This window comes from Manis pentadactyla, chromosome 12 (genome assembly GCF_030020395.1).
Source record: "Manis pentadactyla isolate mManPen7 chromosome 12, mManPen7.hap1, whole genome shotgun sequence".
In the NCBI taxonomy this organism is placed as follows: Eukaryota; Metazoa; Chordata; class Mammalia; order Pholidota; family Manidae; genus Manis; species Manis pentadactyla.
Window position 1 is genome coordinate 46,622,132 of NC_080030.1, and position 20,994 is coordinate 46,643,125.

General features: G+C 35.6%; 1 protein-coding gene across 6 annotated transcripts in view; it reads right to left on the reverse strand.

Annotated features, from left to right (window-relative positions):
- The window catches only part of GRM1 (glutamate metabotropic receptor 1), a 373,819-nt gene that overhangs the window by 237,360 nt on the left and 115,465 nt on the right, over positions 1-20,994 (reverse strand). For all 6 annotated transcript variants that reach the window (XM_036906888.2, XM_036906889.2, XM_036906890.2 and 3 more), the window contains one exon: positions 15,288-15,537. In XM_036906888.2, the coding sequence (XP_036762783.2) occupies positions 15,288-15,537 (250 nt within the window). The remainder of the gene's footprint in view (positions 1-15,287; positions 15,538-20,994) is intronic.

Consider the following 20,994-nt stretch of genomic DNA (forward strand, 5'->3'; position numbering starts at 1 on the left):
GGCCAAAGCACAGTTGGATGATACACTTGAAGTGTTGAAATAAAATCTGCCAGCCAAGAATCTTATAAACAGCAAAACTAATTCAAAATGAAGGTGAAATAAAAATATTAACAGATGAGTAAACACTGAGTGAATTTATTCCTTGCAGGTCCACCCTAAAAATAAATTAATTAAATAATACAGGAAGTTCTTCACCCTAAAAGCAAGTTACACCAGATGTAAATTCAGACACATACTGAAAAAAATGATCGAAAGAGAAATAAAGGAAAAAAGACAAGAAACATATGGAGAACAAAATGTAAAATGGCAGGTATAACTGCAACTATATCAATAATCATGTTATATGTAAAAAGATTAAGCAATACAATCAAAGGCAGAGATTATGAGACTAGATTTTGAAAAGCAAGATCCAACTACATGCTATCTATAGGAGACATATTTTAGATACAAAGATACAAATATATTGAAAGTGAAAGGATGGTAAAAAATATATCATGTAAATAGCAATCATAGAAGGCAGGAGAAACTATACTAATATCAGGAAAAAAGTAAGATTTAAAACAAAAAGAGTCATTAGATTTAAAGCAGAACATTTTCTAATGATAAAAGGGTCAATCCATCAGGAAAATGTAACTATTACAAACATATCTAAACCTTGTAGCAGAAACTCAAAATACATGAAGCAAAAACTAAGTTAAAGGGAGAAACAAACTATTCAACATTAATAGTTGGAAACTTTCATACCCCATTTTTTTAATGGATAGAACTAGATAGAATATCAATAGGAAATGGAAGACTTTAAGAACATTATAAACTAGATTTAACAAGCATTTATAGAACATTCAACCCAACAACACTGTAATAAAAATTCTTCTCAAGTGCACTTGAAATATTTTCCGGGGTAGACCATACCCAAGGCAATAAAGCAAGCCTCAATAAATTTAAAAGGAATGAAGTCACACAAAAAATGTTCTCAAGTACAATGAAATGAAACTGGAAATTAACAATAGAAAAAAGTTTAGGATATTAATAATAGGAAGTCAAAAAAGAAAACAAAATACTTTGAGATAAATGAAAAGACATAGTAAATCAAACCCATAGGATGCAGCTAAAGCAGTTCTTTGAGGGAACAGTTTAACTATGAACACCTACACTTAAAAAGAACAATCTCAAATCATACAAGTAGTAACTCTATAGTATCTTACTATGCTGATGGACATTTGACTGTATGGGGTATGTGGTGGAGACTTGATAATAGGGGGGTAATGTAGTAACCACAATGTTGCTCATATAAAACCTTCATAAGATTGTATATCAATGATACATTAATAAAAAAAAAAAAAAAGAACAATCTCAAATCAACAGCTAACCTTTCTCCTTAAGACCCTGGAAAAAAGAAGAGCAAACTGAAGCCAGTGCAAGCAGAAAGAAGGAAATAATAAGGATTGGAATTGATTTTAATGAAATAGGGAATAGAAAAACAAAAAAGAAAGTTCAAGGAATTCAAAAGTTTGTTCTTTGGAGAGATCAACAAAACTGACAAATCTTTAGCTAAATTGATCAGGAAAAAATAGAAAAGACTAAAATTACTAAAGTCAGGATCAATAAAGGGATCATTACTACCAACATTAGAGAAATAAAAATAATTATGAAAAATATTATGAACAACTGTATGTCAATAAAGTAGATAACTTAGATGAAAGGACAAATTTTTAGAAACACACACAACTATCCAAACTGACTCAAAAAGAAATAGACAATCTACATTTTATAGATAAAGGCCATTTACAAGAAACAAATAGTTGACATAATATTTAATGGCAAAAGAAAGACTGACTATTGCTTTATCCCAGAGATAAAAAGCAGTATGTCTACTCTTGGTATTTCTATTCAGTATTGTAATGAATAGTCTAGACAAAGCAATATGGTAAGAAAAAAAATAAAGCACACAAATCTGAAAAGAAGAAGTAAAACTATCTTTTTTTATTTACTGATGAAATGTATATAGAAAATCTTAAAGAATCCACTAAAAACTATTAAAAATAATAAATGAGTCCACAAAGGTTGCAGGATACAAAATCAATATATAAAAAATATATTTCTATATGTTAGTAATGAAGAGTCTAAAATAAAATCAAGAAAAAATTCCATTTACACAAGCATCAATAATAAATTTAAGAAAATAATTGCAATACATGCATACTAAAAACATTGAAAGAAATCGAGAAAGATTTAAATAAATCTGTGTATCCCACGTTTATGATTGAAAGATTTCATATTGTTAAAATGGCAATACTCTCCAAACTGATCTAGAGATTCAACGTAGTGCTTATCAAAATACCAACTGCCCTTTTTTTTGCAGAAATTTACAAGCCTATTAAAATTCATATGGAAATACAAAAGTATTAAAAATAACCAAAACAATTTTGGAAAAGTAGGATAACTCAAAATTTCTAATTTCAAAATTTACTTATAAGCAATAGCAATTAAGACAGTGTGTAGTGGAATAAGGCTAGATAGACATAGATCAAAGGAATAAAACTGAGAGTCCAGAAATAAACCTTTACATTTACGTTCAACTGATTTCTAACAAAGGTGCCAAAACAATTCTATGTGGATTTCCATATGCAAAAGAGGGAAGTTAAATCCCTACCCTGCATAATACACAAAAATTAATTCAAAATAAATCAACAACCTAACTATAAGAGAAAAAAACCATAAAACTCTTAGAAAAGAACACTAAAAGAACAAACAACAAAATTAAAAACAGGTAAATTGGATTTCATCAAAATTTTAAATGTTTGTGTATCAAAAGACACAAAGAACAGGAAAGTAAAAATACAAGTTAAAGAATGGTAGAAACTAATATTATCTGATAAGGCATCCAAAATATATAAAAATTCTTACAACTTAACGATAAAAAGAAAACCCAATTTTAAAATGTTCAGAGGATTGAATGGACATTTCTCCAGAGAAGTTATACGAATGGCCAATAAGCACATGAAAAGATTCTGCTCAACATCATTAGTTATTAAGGAAAATGTAAATTAAAACCAGAATGAGATGTCATTTCACTCATATATATATATATATATATATGTGTGTGTGTGTGTGTGTGTGTGTGTGTGTGTGTGTGTGTGTATACATATATATATTTTTAAGAAGACTATTATATATATAATATTACATTACTACATATATGTAATTATATATATAATTGTATATACTTTATATACATATTTCTGAGTAGACAATAATAAAGTGTGTTAAGAATATGGAACAACTGGAACCCTCATACACTGCTAGTGGGAATATAAAATGGTGCCCTCCTATCTTCAATAAGAACAAGTAAAATATATTAATCAGATAGACATTGTATAACTTCCACGTAAGACTACGATCCCTCAGAAAACTAAAATCAATGAGATAAGCCTAACAGCCCACGTTAGCACCTGGTGGTAGTTTCTAGGATGCAGAGAAGAGGAGCAACCTAAACACAGAACAAGAAAAAAAGGGATCAGAGGTCAGGAAGACCATGGAAAGTAGAATTACTGGAACAGAGTACTGGAAAGCAGAGACATGCATTGAAAGAGAAATACATGAAAGGACCCCCACACATCTTTAGCTCGATTCTGATGTGCATGTATCTGAGAAGAAACTACCTGAAACTGGGGAAATAGATGCCAGAAACCACAGACCAAACAAATCTTGGAACTTACCGATACTGAGGATGACTCATAATCCTGTAAGCACAATAGAAAGGCTTCTCTGACAAGACAGACAAGTACATTAAAACAGCTATTGTAAATATGTTCTCTGCATTACCATGTTGAGAAGAGAAATGAAAAGTAAGTAAAAGACCCAGGTGAGACTTCTAGAGGTGAAAACACTGTATCTGAAATTTTAAGAAACACATGATGGGATTAAAAAATATATCAGACATGGCAAAAAAATCCAGGTACTCAAAGTCATAGCAATGAAATCTGTAGGAAATGAGCAAAGAGAGAAACGAGTGAAAAAACAAGACTAAATACATAATTTCCCCAGGCAAAAATATCTATCTGAATGTATGTATAGTTATGGTCCAAGATAGAAAGAAAAGAATAGCAAAGACAGAAATAATATTTGAAGAGGTAACATTTCCAAATCTGATTTTTTTTAAAAATATGAACCCACATGTTTAAGAAGTTCAATGAATCCCAAGTCAAATACAAGGAAAATCACGCTAAATCTTACCATACTCAAATTACTGAAAACTAGTGATAGATATGCTTAAAATAGAGATAAAATATGCTTAAAAGAAGCAAATATAAGAATTACAGATTTTTCATTAAAAGTATGCAATTCAAAGTATAATTGAATAATAACTCTAAAGTATTAGGAGTAAAAAACAATACTTATCACCCTAGAATTCTATGCCAGGGATTTTTTTTTAACTAAGGCAAAATAAATATTTGCAGACAACAAAAGAAAAAGTGGGGAGATTTATCTTGTCAGACTAGCCCCACAAAGTAAGGTTAAAGAAAATTCTTCAGAGAGGAAAAGTAATCCAGATGAAGATATGGATCTACACAATGGAATGAGGAAGTTCAAAAATAGCATCTATATGGGTATTAAAAAAGACATTTTTTCTCATTTTTTTATTTCTTGAATAGGTAATTGACCATTTAAGCAAAAGCAATAACAACTTATTTGAATTTTATAATAGAATTGGAAGTAAAATATATGATAACAATAGAGCACAGGTTGACAGAAGAAACAGAAATACATTGCTATAAATCTTATACAATATGTGATGTAATATATGTTCTTGGAAAAAGTACAATAATAAAAAAGAAGTATATTGTATACCTAGGAAATAAAATAATAAAGAATCATAGCTAATCCAATTCAAAGATAAAGATAAAATAGAATGTTAAAAATATTCAATTAATCTAAAATAAGGCAGGGAGATAGAAAATTAAGAATATATGTGCCTATACAGTCACTTGTTTTCAACAAAATGACAGGTTATGTCAGTGGAGAAATAATAGTCCTTCCAATAAAAGTTCTGGAACAATTGGATATTCTACATCATAAAAAAAGCACTCACCCTTATCTCACAACATATAGGAAAAATTACTCCAAAGATATAATTTAATCAGGTATCTAAATATAAAAGCAAAATCAGAAAACCTCTGCAAATATATTTGTGGCATAGGAGCAAATAAAGCTATCTTAGAACACAAATAACATAAACCATAAAAGAAGAAATTGATAACTAGACTTTTAAATTTTTAAATACTCCATCTTCCAAAGATACTATTAACAAAATAAAATTTTCAGGCATATACTGAGAGAAAATACATGCTATTCATATATGTTATAAATTACTTGGGACCAGAAATTATAAAGAACTTTTACAACTTCATAATTAGACAAACAACCTGATAATACAATGGACAGATACATACAAGATATTTCACCAAAATAATATTAAAATGGAAAGTAAGTACATGAAAACAGTCAACATTATTAGTTATTAGGGAAAATGTAAACTATACCACAAAGAGATGCCACTGCACACCCACTAAAATACTAAAAGTAAAAAGACTGACAATACTATTTTGGTGAAGATGTAAAGGAATTAGAACTCTCATATACTGCTGGTGGAAACACAAGATTTTACAGCCACTTTGGAAAATAGTTCCACAGTTTCTTATAAAGTAACTTTGATATATATATACACTTAAAACATGTGACCCATAATCTCATGGCTAGATACTTCCTTAAAAGAATCAAATATGCATGTCCACACAAAGATTTATACATTAACATTCATAGATGCATTATTCATTATAGTCAAAACTGGAAACCACCCAAATGGCCATCAATAGGAGAATGAATAAGCAAACTGAAGCATATCCATGCCATGGAATACTACTCAGCGATAAAGAAGTTGCTGATATGTACAGGAGGATGGCTGTATCTCAAAAGCATTTTTTCAACTAAAAAAAGTCAAACATGAAAGACTGCATCCTATATGATTCCCTCTATATGAAATTCTAGAAAAGGCAAAAGTATAATGACAGAAAGCAGATCAGTGCTTGCCTGTGTCCAGAGGTTAGGGAGGGATGATTGCCAAGGGGCACTAGGGAGTATTTTGCAACAGTGAAAATGTTCTATATTATGATTTTTATGGTGCTTACATCATTATATAGAATTACAAACATTCATCAAATTTACACTTAAAATTGATTAATTTCAATTAGACTGATTTGAAAAGTACATGTAAATGCCTCAATCCATCCCCAGACATACTGAATTTGAATGTGAAGGATGTGGAACACAGGAAGCTGAAGTTTTAAAAACTTCCACGGTTTACAATATAGCCAGACAAACAGCTGTGGAGCCACTCAGTCATCACACCCCAATTTGACAATCAGCAAGAAATAGTAGTTCATTAGTCAGTAGAACCAATAGAAAGGCTGCTCCAAGAAATGGCTAAGGCTAAACCTTCCACATGTTTAAATGCTTCCTACTCTGCATCTTGATTAGTCTGAAAACTGGAGCGTGACTGTGTTTTCAGGGGGCAGGGTCAGTAGGCCAGGTTGGGTATCAGGAGAAGACAGAAACACAGAAAATCAGCAGAGCTGCAAATAGTGTTTTTTACTTTTACTGTGACTACTACAGTTTAACTATTATTATTTACTACTCTAAGATGTATCTTTACTTCTATAAAGAAAATCTTGAAGGCAAATAGATTTTAAGAAATTTTTAAAAAGGAGCTAAAATGATGGAATGAGAGAGAGTTAAACTTTTCATTTCATCTTCCCTTTCAAATGTGTCCTATAGGCAATGTATTCATAGTAAATGCCACTTGAGTGCAAAGCACTGATGTATTACAGCGTCACTTCTTAAACCGGAATCATCTCCAGTCCTTCAAAAGCAGAAAATCCAAAGTCCCTCATGAAGAAATTCCACTGACAGCCTTGGGTAAGAACCAGGAATCTGCATTTTACAGTGCCCCTGCTGCTTCTGATGCACAGCCGGGTTGCAAATAGGGGGTCATAGGAATGACAAAAATACATAAAATAAATTCCCCATTATCATCGATCAGTTCAAAAACAAGCTGGGCTATCATAATGACCTCCTTTTTCATCCATTCGAATGGAGTCAGTGCCTGATAGATAAAAAGGTGCCTGAAATCCTTTCCTCCAGTGTTTCTAATACCCTAAAGGCAGGGAGAAACTAGGATAGTAGAATCTTTCAGTTTTTAGATGTCCTTTACCTAAAATGTGAATATAGGTATTGGTATGAAGGAAGGGTTGGTTATTACTAACTTTAATACAAATCAGCTTCCCAATTGTGGAAATCATGAGGATTTCTGTGGTTATCCATGTTCAAAATACCTGTCAAGACTGGAGGCGGAGCCAAGATGGCAGTGTGAGTAGAACAGTGGAAATCTCCCAAAACCACATATATTTTTGAAAATACAACAAATACAACTCTCCCTAAAAGAGAGACCAGAAGACACAGAACAACAGCCAGACTACAACCACACCTGCGAGAACCCAGCGCCTTGCGAAGGGGTTCCTGTGTGGTGGTCTCCAATAGGTTCTACACAATGGTATAAAGGTCATATCAAAGTGTGGGCAAAGGGTTTGTTTGTGTTTATACAGAGGATCAAAGCCTAATTTGGCTACCCAGAAAACGAATTAAGATACGATATGAAGAACATCCATCAACATTCTCTGGAAGAGTCATTCCAGAAGATGATCATCAAAAAACTTCAACAAAGATCCTGGCACTGTTGCAGTTGTAGCTGCATTCATTCCACTGGTTCCTGGACTTGCCATTGAAATGAAGAAGGAGATATCTAAGCTGGTCTGTGCATACAGTAAAACAACAAATTTGACTGGATCTATATTGTTGGAACTCAACCAAGAATTAGGAGAAGTGCAAGTTGCAGTGCTCCAAAATAGTGTGACTGTAGACTATCTATTGTTAAAAGAATATATGGGATGTGAACAGTTCCCAGGAATGTGTTGTTTTAATTTGTCTGATTTTTCTCAAACTATTCAAATTCAGTTAGACAATATCTACCATATTATTGATAAGTTTTAACAAATGCCTAGGGTACCTAACTGGTTTTCTTGGTTTCACTGGATATGGCTGGTAATTGTAGGTCTGCTTTTGTTATGTATCTGTATTCCTATTCTGTTAATGTGTGTACGCAATTTAATTAGTAGTTTGTTAAAACCTATACATGCTTATGTTACTCTGCAAGAAGTTATGTCAAAGAAATAATCAATCTTCCCATGTTTTCTCCTGTCTGCTACTTCTATAGCTTTTCTTCTTCCTTCCTAATTACAACTCTTCAGTGCCTCATATCGAAAATTACCGAGTATCATAATTCTTCCAAGTGGTAAAGATACCTCAGGACAAATGCTGGGCATAGAAGCCACAGGGCATAAATATGCAAAGAAGTAAAAAGGATATTTTTTAACCTTTCAAAGAATATTGTTCTCTCTCACTTACCAACTTTACATTTCCCTGTATGGCCCCAGAAGATGGCTGGTTAGCCAGAGATGGGTTAAGATTCCTCAAGGGAGGAACAACCTAAGACAGGCACAGTCACAGGGGGGCCATCAGGTGAGAAATTGGGGATCAACAGAGGTGAGGCTTAGAACCTCACACCCCCTGTTTTGAGAGAAATCTTCTGCATCCATGGATGTTTTTTGCCCTTGTCTAGCTTGGACTAGTACTTAGTCTATAGGCACAGGCCTGATCATCTACATTTGCCCTCTTACAGCACTGAATTATGTTTTCTACCTTTATCTTGCATCTACCTACCACTTCAGCATTTTATTTTTAAAAAAAAGTATGGGAGAAATGTGGGATTCACATATAAATCAAGTATAAAAATCAAATAAATAATCATATCTGACTTGATTGTTTATAGTTTATGATGCGTGATCAAAACCGAAAGTTTCTGTGATATGACTGCCCTTGCACTGTTCACCATGTAAGAACTTATTCACTATGTAAGAACTTGTTCACCATGTAAGAACTTGTTCATTATGCTTCAGAAGATTGGAGACTGTTGAGAATAAGGCTTGGGATTGATTAATTATTGTGCATTGAGTCCCCTATACAGAATTTTATTGTTGTTAACAACCATTTGATCAATAAATATGAGAGATGCCCTCTAAAAAAAAAAATAGATGAAGATTTAACATTAAAGAAATTGAATTAGTGGCCTATTTTAAATATATGCCGGCAAAGAAAACAATAAAAAAAATACCTGTCAATATCTTATAAATAAAGTTTATTCTCCATAAACTCTAAATGGAATCCCCTCTCCTTCCCTAGCACACTTCTCTCATAGTCTTTTCCTAACAGTGTAATCTTCACACAAAGCCCTCATCAGTCTGCCTTTGGAGCAGGAGTGTTTTAGCAGGATATGCTGTTAGGAGGATCATAGTTATATTTTGCCCTTGGGAACCTAGAGTAGGCCAGGTTATATTTATGTCATGACCATTTTGCGTCAGAAAAAGCTCATCAGCTTTGCCAGCTTCTTGATTATAATCCATTCTGGTGGACGTCACCCATCACTGGAAGTCTGCATTTATTTTATAACACATAACCTTTGCAATTTTGCCTGAAGATGGCAAACTATGTATTTTCCACCCTTTTTTACTGTAATGGAAAGATGAGATCTAAGATAAGTCATTTTTCATTAAAAAATTTAGTGTGAAACATAACATCATTGTATATCATCTTGTTTCAAGGATATAGAGGTCACTTTTCCAAATATGTGTTAAGGTTCTGGAAGAAAGAGACAAAAAATACTACATTGTAAAAAAACAGGCATTTCCTTTTTTTTATAATGAAACTGTAGCTTTCTTTTCAAATAAAGCAGCTGCTCCTTTCCAGCCATTTTGTTTTGAATACACGCTGTTTTCAACTTATAAATCATAGTGTTAGTGTTTTCATGGATTAAGTTTTAGATGGGAGGGATTTTTCTGCAGTGACAGATAATGGAAAGTGGGTCTAGTAGGTGCAAAGATAACAGAGTTGGGAGAGATGATAGGTAAAACAGCACACACCAATAAGTGACAGGCATTTGAAATGTAAAGACCATATACATATAATTTAATTAGCCAGGATATACTAGGGAGAATATGGAAGGTTACTGATCTCATTATCTTTATTGGTTATTTTATATGGTGAAGAAATTAGAAGATGTACTCATAATCCAATAAAGGGGGCTAGAAAAGGTACGATTAAATATGGTATACCTAGTACATCTAATCAAAGACTCCCAACATGGTAGAACGTAAACCTTCTAAGAATACAAGGCCTTCCTAAGATGAGGAAACCAGGGCAAAAGTCCAAGATAATGCCAACACTAGGCATAGGACTAAAAAGAAAGCTCTCACTCACTCTTAGAACAGCCTTTTTAGGGGAGAAGAGGTCCCTATAAGGGATCTACCACTGACACTCAGTTATGGTTTAACAGGCAAGCAGACATTTTATGATAAGATAAACAAAACAACCTGAAAGGTAGGCAATATTAGTTCCAGTTTACAAACATACTCTAGAGGCAGAGACTAACTGAAGAACATCAGCCCTCACCACACCAGGCAAAACTTACTCATCCTGGAACTTCAAAGGGAAATCAAGAACCACACAATGAAGCTTCCTGCTCTCTCCATGTCTCTTAAGCTTTCTGAGATAGTTATTGACTATTTACATCAAAACTGTACTATGCATGACGGAAAAAAAAAACCAAGTATATGAAACTTGGTTCCTGTCATTGATGAGGTTACAGTTAGATATTTACATATCTGTATGATATTATGGTATAGTAGTAAGTTTGGATCTTGTCTCCATCAGTTACTAAATTTAGGAATTTGTAGTAATTGCTTAACTTCTTTACCTTTCCAATCACCCTCTCAGGGTTGTTGTTAGGACGGAAACATCATATTTAGGTAACCTAGTACATACCAAACTCTTGATAAATTGTAGCTTTTGTTATGTGTTCCTATACATAAACTATACTCATTTTCACTTTCTTCAAAGAAAGGAACACAAAAATTAAATAAATCTATCCATTAGCTATTAGGATTTTAATAATTATAACTGAAGATTTCAGAGAAGTACTGCTGACCTATTCCAAATTGGCTTCTATATAAATATAGCTCCATTGATGCCGACAGGTGTGCAAATAGATGATTATTGTGGAGTCAAGATGTTAAGATGAAAAGCAATGAGCTTGAAAAGAATACCCCTTTGCTGAATAATCATATAAAATCCTAAATACTAGAATAGAATTAAACATAATTCAAAGAAATAAAAAATAATTATAAATGTAAAATTTTCTCATGGAGATACTTCAATTGATTTTCCCAAAGAAGGTGAATCTAAAAAATTAAATAAATCTCTAGAAGAGAAACCAATTGAGAAGAAACTAAGAGTAATGCTAGTATCTCTTAAACAAAACAATCACAGCTTGACACAGATAGGACTTAGTGATTGCAAGTGTGGATTCTGAAGCCCAGTTGCCTTGGTTCAAATCCCAGCTCTGACATTACAGCACTTTTTGATAAGTTCTTTACTTCTCTATACATCAATACAGGAATAATATTAGTATCCATCTCATCATATTGTTAAGATAATTAAATGAATTAACATATACAGTGTTTAGAACATTACCTTGTATATGATAAGTCCTAAATAATGCAATTATCATCATTATTGTCATCACCATCATCATTAAAATTATAATTATAGATATGGTGGGCACAATTTTGAGAAGCATCTCAAGAAAGACAATTTCATAGAGTCAAGAAGGAATATTCTTTTGCATGATAATAAACACAACTGTGATTAGTTAACTTAACTTGACATAGTTTTAACTAAGTCAATGTGTTTAAAACCGAAGCTTTGATTTTCCTACAGGTCTACTGGTTACATTCTATGACCGTATTTTAAGAGACAAATATTGACCAGCTGTATTCAATTAATTTTCCTGGTGAAATTAACAATGTTGACTAGTGAGAAAATCTAAATTGATTAATCTAAATTCGTGAATAACTTTAGAAAAAAATGAATCTATCAATGCATTCCTATTGATCATAGTTTATTCTTATGGAGTTAATATACTATGAATTGTCAGACTGGAAATATTGAAAGATGATCTGGAGCCAAGTTGTTAATTTTTGTAGGACAAAAATAGAGACAAAAGTGACTTAAACAAGAACACATGATTACTTCGTGGCTGATCTAGAACTCTCAACCCATATTTTGTTTTGATTTATTTTTTCATTACCCTACATTCATTAAATACAGAATGTTTTTATTATCTCTAGAGAACTTCCTATTTAAAAATTCTGTCATTATTGTTTGTTATTCCATTGTAAAGAACTCAGTCCCAATAACAGAATGTGAGATTTTGAAGGCCATTGTAAGGACTTTGTTATAGAAAAATGGAAGCCATTTTAAGGTCTGGAGTGTGTAAGGTAAAGAGTGACATTACTTGACTTACATTTTTAAAGGATCACTTTGCCTTAAGAATAGGTGGTGAGGAGGGTCAAGAATTGATTTAAGAGGTTATTGCAGTAATTCAAGCAAAAAGATGATGATGGCTTGTCCCATGATGGTCACAGTGAGAATGGCACAAGTTGTCAAAGTCTGGATATGCTTTGGTAGCACCGACATGTCCTTCAACGTTGGATGTAGAATGAGAGAAAGGAGGAGTCATGGAAGAAGCAAGGGAACAGAAATATTCGTTCAGGTTCTAATTGTTTAACTGAATGTGTCTTGCTTCTATCTGCACCATGAGCTACTTATCTTCACCTCTATGAACAGAGGCCCATCGCCAACTACCCAATGGCCTCTTGTGAATCTGGAAGCAGCAGAATCATATCAGGTATGATGAAAGAAACTAAACAAAGGCTCCCGACCTCAAAGGCATTAGCATTTGGTAAATGAAACCCCCTTTAAATAGGAGGGAGATATATTTGACAGATATACAACTGAAGCTAGAATTTACAACTTGATGTTAGACTGGAACCCTTCTGGACACGTCTGCTGAGATGAAGGAGCCAAACCCACCAAACCCCCATTAGCACAAGGGACAGAGGAGCACCTGGGATAGAATTCATCCCACAGGAAGTGGGGAGATCAAGCATCTGAAGGGAAGGCTAATTCTCAGAATGGTGGAGTGTTACTACTTGGCTCTGTCTCCTCAGTCCCCTCTGGGATCATATCTGGACTACTATCTCTCCCATGAAAGGAAGAGGCTATGAACAAAAAAATGAAGAAAGATCTGTTTTCCCCCAAATCCTCTAGGACACAAGAGTAAATGCCAATACCACTCTGACAGACCTTCATAGAATGTAGCCCAGGAAGGCAGAGAAGCTCCAAGCATGGCATAGCTTTGGCATCTCCAGGGCTCCATGCAGCACTGGCAGTAACCTGGGGTACAGGGGGCAGTGTTCTCAGCAGCTCAAGTGTTCACTGTGATAATAGTTCCCTAGGCTGTGTCAGTAGAACCCAGCAGAGGTGGAACAGTGAAAGAGAGGGAAAAAGAGGTAGATATCACATGTAACTCTTCATGAACAAGCATGTGTGAGGCTCAGAAATACCTGTATGAGCTTAGTAAGCAAGAGCCAGAGAGGTAAGTTTATACTATCATCCTTCTCCAGCTTTTAAATAATGATGGAATGAGTTCTTTACACTCCAATTACTCTCTGCAGCATTCTCTATAATTCTATTCCACAATCAGGCAATCTGTGTACCCCAAACCTCACATATTCGCCACATCTGTTCAAGATATCCAGAATTCAAGTAGATTTGTCTGTTTGGGTATGTTAAAGAGAATGAATTCTATAAAACCGACTATTGTTCTGATGAAAATGACAAACATAAGAATTTTTTTAAAAACAGCACCCTTCATAAAAGCAATCACTTTACAAAATCAATTAAAAGGACTGAGTATCTGCAGGCCATCTGTCCCGGTGCATATATTAAGAACCTTACTCTGTGTAACAATCCAACAGTGCTGTTTACATCCTTGTCACTCATAAGGGAAAAAATATTCCTTCTTTAAATACTTCTGAAAAGACTTACTTTGCTTTCTTAAGTGGCTTCACATGACTGCATCAGTTGAAGAAGCTGAGATGATACTTGGTAGGACTGTGCCAGTTTTATCCAAATTCAATAGTTTTCTTACCCTTGGATTATACTTTGACCTTGGCTCCATACCACCTCATGCCTCAAGAGTATTTGTTTCTTCATTTAGTTGTATTTATATCCTACCTTCTTCTCAAATGTCTTCAAGTGTCATGTGCCTCTAGTTCCAGATGGTGATGAGATTAGTCTTACCACTATTGCCATCATTACCACAAATCCAAGGACAGAGGGAAAGGTCCAGTGGGGATGTCCACACCACTACTACCCAGTGTCCTAGATAAGAGGGTCAGTGGCTAAGGTACTTAGCTCAGCAGGTGAGTTATGATTATACCCCATTCACTAGAGGAGATGGGAGGAGAAAAGGGGGCCTGAGAGATGAGTGTGACAGTGTCAGAGACCAGTTGAAGCTTTAATTCAAGTAAACTCAGTACTTTCCTTGGAAAAATTTAGCAGTTCCTCTATGCACAATTAGAAGATGGCAAGTAAAACAAGATACCTATTAGGTCAAAAACCCTATGGAAAATACAGCAATACTGTAAATCTCTTCTCACACAAGTACATATGATCAAGAAAGAAGGGAGGTTTGGAACCCACCACCTGCAATTCCAGAAATCCCATTAGTATAATTAGCCATCCCAGAAGTATAAAGGATAATATTATCAAGCTCCAAAGTTCAGCTGTATGTCTTCACTTGCATTTAGCCAGCCCTTTACATTTCAAATCTTAATATATATTTCCATTTCAGTGCTACCCTCATCTACCAATCATCCATTAAGATTTCTATGCTCAGGAAGGATGAAAACATAAGCATTCGTGTGGTTTTGGTGGGTAGTGGTGGTAGGGAGCAGATGTAAAGAATACTTCTACAGGAGGAAACATTCCAGCAACAACTTCCCTCCTTTCTTTGAAAGTCTCATCATTTTGTCATCCTCTGGTCTGCTCTCATCTACCAGGAAAATAACAATAGCTCTACTCTCAGTGAGCTGAGCTAATGTCGAGCCCAGCAGAGCGCATCGCACCCTCGTAGGAATCAGGAGGTCCAGTCTGTGAGAGTAAGCCTCTGTGGGACACAATGAGGGCCGGCTAGGGGAAAGACTGAGATTTACCTTCCAATGAGGGAGAATTCGCCCAGCACGCCCAGGCGCCGCATGGCGCTCAGGAGGCCTCGGACCGTCATGCCTTCGCAGAAGCAGACTACCACTCGGGCCTTGGGAAGCCTCTCTCGGAGCTTGCGCAGGAGGCGGTCAAAACTCTTCTCCCCAGCATTGCTGTAGATTTTGTCTGAATGGGCGATGCAGAGGCCTTCCTGGGCAGCCAGCTCTTTGAAAGCATCCATTCCGCTCTCCCCGTAGTTCCCTGTTTAGAAACAATCAGCAGAGGTTCAGACAACCAACCTCACGGCAGCAGTACTTACAAGCTGGAATAAAGACTCGTTATTCGTCACAGAGAAACAGAGAGAACAGACCTGCCAAATAATTAGAAAATATAACTAGGGCTGAAGGAAGATCTGTATGGATTAAAGAGAGTAATCCAATAGAATCAAATGATCAACTCTGTGAAAATAACAAGAAACTAGCTAGGCTGTCCGCAGGGAAATAAGTTTTGAGAACTGAAGGACTGCTGCCCTATTTTACGACCGTGATTAATAATGGTTGTCCCAGATTTCAATGTGGGAGGGATCAGCACACTGGGTAGAAGGTCAAGCAGCACACCGAGAAAGCCTGTTCATCTGAGGGCTTGCTGCAGCTGGCTGCAGGGTTAAAAGGCAGACCGTCGTGGGGACAGCAAGCCCTGCATCATTCCCATGAGAAGAGAGTAAGCAAATCAAGTGGAACACCTGGCCAGACCTGAATAAGCAGATGAGAACTAGTTACATGGCCTTGTCAAAATCCACTGTCCTCTGGTGAAGTGAAAGCATCATGGGAGATTTGGCCTTATGTTTGGATTTTTATTTTAATATCATTCTTATAATAAAACATACTTTTAATAAACTAACAGCTCATAGAAATCAATGAAATAAAACAAATACCACATTGTGCCAGTTCCCTGTCTATTTCACTGATGATTTTTGTCCCCACCTTAGTGTCGTCTGTACCTCTACTACTTTCCCTGAGTTTGGGGAATTTGAAACCCATGGAGATAATCCAATATCATGCACCCCAGTTTCTCAACCCCCTCAATCCCATGATATTTTCTGTAACCCTCCAACTTCCACAATCATACTTTTTACCTTGTCATTATAAATGTTTCTAATATCTCTGAAAGTGGCTATCAAACATCCTAGTCTCTGTTTATGTCCTCCTATCTTTCAAGCATATATATTTTACTACCCCTACTACAGTATTTCCTCAACCTCATAAAAACCTCAAATCCATTCACCTGCTTATTTTTCTTTCCATCCACCTTCTCATTTGCCTCTGAGCCCAGCTGAGATCTCATACCCTATGCTCATAATCTCCCACTTGCAACTTCTTTAATTCTGTTTTCTTGACAAAATTCTAATGGTAGTTTAACCCCACAATTCTCTTATTCAGTGTATACACCTGAGCACCTAAATACAGCTGGAAAAAACTCACAATCTTGATGAACTGGTTTTACTAAAAATTCATGAGCACTTACGCCAAAGGGGTTCTCAATACTGCAAGAAAATCATACTACATCTCCCCTGTAACTAGATTTTCCTAGTCCCTAACATGATTATTTCACCCTTACTCCTCTGCCTCTAATTGTTCCCTAATGGGACTCTTTTTCCCACTTGAATTACTACCTCATTCACTACTCCTCTTCACAGATAATAGTTGGTAGGTCAATGCATTTGTTTCATCATCTCCCATTCTCTCCTTTACCGTTCATTCCGTCACCACAGAATCTTCTTGTCAAACTCTTCTCTTATCAAGGTCATTGATAATTTCCTCATTGCCATATTTCATGTTCTTTTCCCTGTCTTTGTTTTCATCAGCCACCCAATGGCATTACACAGTTAAGCACATCCTCCTTGAAATACTATCCTTTTGGTTTCTGTGACATAACCCTGTCTTACCAATGGGTTTCAGTCCCAGACAAGTTCACTATGGATTCAATGTGACCAAAGAAATAACAGTAGAACATCCTTGGGGTGAAAGGGTTACGTCCAACTTTATTTCCGCAGTGGCAGGTCAATCACTAAAATCTCGTTCACTCAGAGTGAGTCTACATGCATTAAGCCGGTCTCTGCCTCTGGGCCTCTGTCTTCAGCGCTGCCACCACTCCAGCCTCTGCTCTCCTGCAGCCTTGCAGCCCTGCCACTGTGTCGCCCAGTGCACTGGGTGGGGCTCTTTATATAGAGTCAGTAACAACATATTGCCCACACATGTGTAGTGAGATAGCCAACCAGGGCCAGGTGAGAATCCTGGCCACAAGAACCTTCATTTTATCCACAAACCCTCTCATGGTTTCAGCTAACTGACTACTTCTCAATGTGTTTGCTAGGTTTTCCTTTTCTGCTCCACCTCTAAATATTTTCATGCCTGGACCAGTCCTGGGAAACCCTTTTATTTATCTACACTCTCACTGTATCCTCATTCAGTCACATTCCTCCAAACACCATTTGAATATCATGGTTGAGTTCCAAATGTACATCTTCAGACTGGACTTCCCTTTGCAGCAAAAGATTAGTATTTCAGTTGTCTCCCTGATGTACCCACTAACAAACATCTCAAACTTAATATATCTGAAATAGAATTTTTCCCTTTTCCAAACTTGCTCCTTCCAGACATCTCCTATTAGTAAATAGTGCCATTATCCACCAGGTTGCTTAATAACAAAATTTAGGAGCTGTTTTGATTTCTCTCTTTCATATTACAGATCCATTCCTGTAGATTCTATCTCTAAAATGTTCCTAAGCCAGTTTTTTTCCTCTATTTTAACCTCTGCCACCCCAAACTAAGTGTCTTAGGTCAGGTTCCCTAAACAGAGCCAAGATGAAGAAGAGGACCAAGAAAATCAGTGAAGGACAGGAGGAAAATGCTAATCAGGAATGTTAGCTATTGATTAGCTTAAGTCTGATTCCACAAGGAAATACTAGAGCACAAATTGTACTACAGAGTTAGCCTTGCCTTTAGGCAAGAGGAACCCTTGTCAAACAGTCATCCAGTATGGTCCCTGAGAGGGGGAAGGGAGGTGTAGCCTCCCAGGAAGCTGGGATTTATAAAAGCTGACTTTCACAGTAGCTGGGAGACTGGTGCATCAGGCAGATAGAGGGAATCTGGGCAGGCCACCAATAGCATCCTCTACCCCAAGTAACTCAGTTCTTGCTTAGACAACTGCCCTAGTCCCCTGATTGGTCATCCTGCTTCCACTCTTGTTCCCAGTGATTCATTCCACATGTAGCAGAGTATCTGTTAAGCTATGAATCAGATTATACTACTCCTCTGCAGAAAGCTTCAATCTCTTCCCAGCATACTTGGAATGATACCAAAACACCTTTCCCTGGACTACCAGGCTGCACACAGGCTGAGCCTTCCATCTTTCTCAAGCCCCGTCTCTGCCCATTTCTCTTCAAGCCCCATGGCCTTCTTTCTTCCTAAAATGCCCTAAACTCACTCATGCTTCTCCTTAGCTGTTTTCCTCACCTGGAAAGATGCTTTTCTACAAATGTTCTTGTCACTCTTGTCTCAATATAAATATCACCTCTCTCAAAAGCATTTCATGATCAGTGACCTTAAAGTAATCTTCCAGTAAATCTTGATCATGTCCTTTGATTTTATCTTAGTACATATACTTGATATTTTTTATTGTTTTTTTTTTCTTCCACCTAGAATGAAAGCTCCATGAAAACACATTTTTAGGATTTATTCAATGATGTGTCCTTAGTATTTACAATAGTTCTAGACACTAAATGCACAATATAAAGTGCATTTGTTGCAACAGCCCCAATAGAAAAAGGGGCAAAGGTAATAAGTAATTTAAACAAAATAAGTAAAGGTGGGTAATAAACATATGAAAAATATCACTGAATCTCTAATTATCAAGAGAGTACAATTAAAACAAGATACTATACTATTTTTTCACCTATCACATGCCAGAATTTCAAAGGTTAATAATACATATTCAGCGATGACAGGCCACAAATATATCCATGTTGGGTGAAACCAGTTCAAACTTTTGGTAGACAAGTTGACAGTAGTTTTGAAATTTTTGAGGTAAATATATAAATACAGCAGTAGTTAAGCCAAAATCATTTCTAAAGAATAGTATTATCCAAAAAAGGGACTTAGGATTTAAATCTAAACATCTATAAAATTTCATGGGCATTGTAATGAAACCGAGTAAGATTTTCCTGTATTTTTGAAAAGGAAAACTCCTTGTTTTATCTTTTTTATAAGATAAAATTATCAATCCATCTATTTGCCTTTTAATTTAGCCACCTATATTAGCCTAATTCTGTCCAGTGAAGCCCCAGCAGAAGCATTAACACATCACAAAATCCTCAGCCCCATGGACTGTGGAAAAACATCACTGCTCAGGTAAGAGGCATTGACTGATTATTATAAGGGAGAAAACTGCTGCTGGCAAGTGAATGCCTCATCTGTCCACAGAAGAGGGCATGAGGAAGGAAGTTAGATGTCACTTCCTCACAATAAGTGCAGGTTCAAGAATCTACAAAGGTACATAGACATCACCAGCCAACTCTTTCAGCAAAAGGCCTTAGTCATCTGTTAGATGATGGTGTTACACAAGGACAATAACTTTACTGCTAAGGTGCCACCCTTGGACATCAGTCATAGAAAACTATTTTATTCTTTTGTCAAAATATATGCAGACTAAATGTTCTATGCATTAAAGTAAGAAAATCCCATTTTCAAAAATATCTAGTAAAGGCCTTAGATATACTCTGTCCAAACACCTCAGGTTACAGACCAGGAAATTGAGCCATAGAGAGGAGAAATGGCTCACCAATGGACAAGAAGGTTGTTTATGTTAGAACTGGAATAGTTCTACATGACTTGACTCCTAGGGTACCACTCATTTCTCTTAACAACAAAAAACAATTAAATGTGTATGTTTTCATAATTTCCAAAAAATGTTTGCATAGGTTAATTGGTCCCATGAAATATTTGTCCCAATTTCTTTATTCATATTTTCTTATTAGATTAGCAATTCTTCTTCATACGAAATAATAGCTGAATATCACACATCAAACCAATGTTGAAACTGCTCCTTTCTCTCATGATGCCTAAAAAACTCCAAGCTAGCATGTAAATTTCCACAAGTCACTCTGATATAGGAAGAACAACAATAATAACCTGTACTTCTATAAATCCTTATACTTTAAAAATTACATTCACAAACATTATCTTATTTGACTCTCACAACTCTAATGTACTCATTATGTTGATAATAGTACTAGATACAAAGACCATACAAAATGGGAAGAAAACTGCCTCCAGGAAGCTTAAAAGCATGTTACTTTCATTTAGTAGCGACAGAACAAATGACATGACAAGGACAATTATAAGTATCTAATTAGAGGTGTTTTGGATTAGGAATGAGGAAAAGCTGCCTTAAAAAACTGCTACTTCCTGGTGAGGATGTGGCAAAAAGGGAACCCTGTACCCAAACCGATACAGTCTTCATGGAAAACAGTATGAGGTTCTTAAAAAAATTAAAAATTGAACTTGATCATATGACCCAACAATCTCACTACTAGGTATATACCCAAAGAAATTAAATCAGTATCTCAAAGTGATACCTGCATTCCCATGTCCACTGCAGCATTAATCAGAGTAGCCAAGATACGCAAACTGTCCACTGATGGATGAATTGATAAAAAAA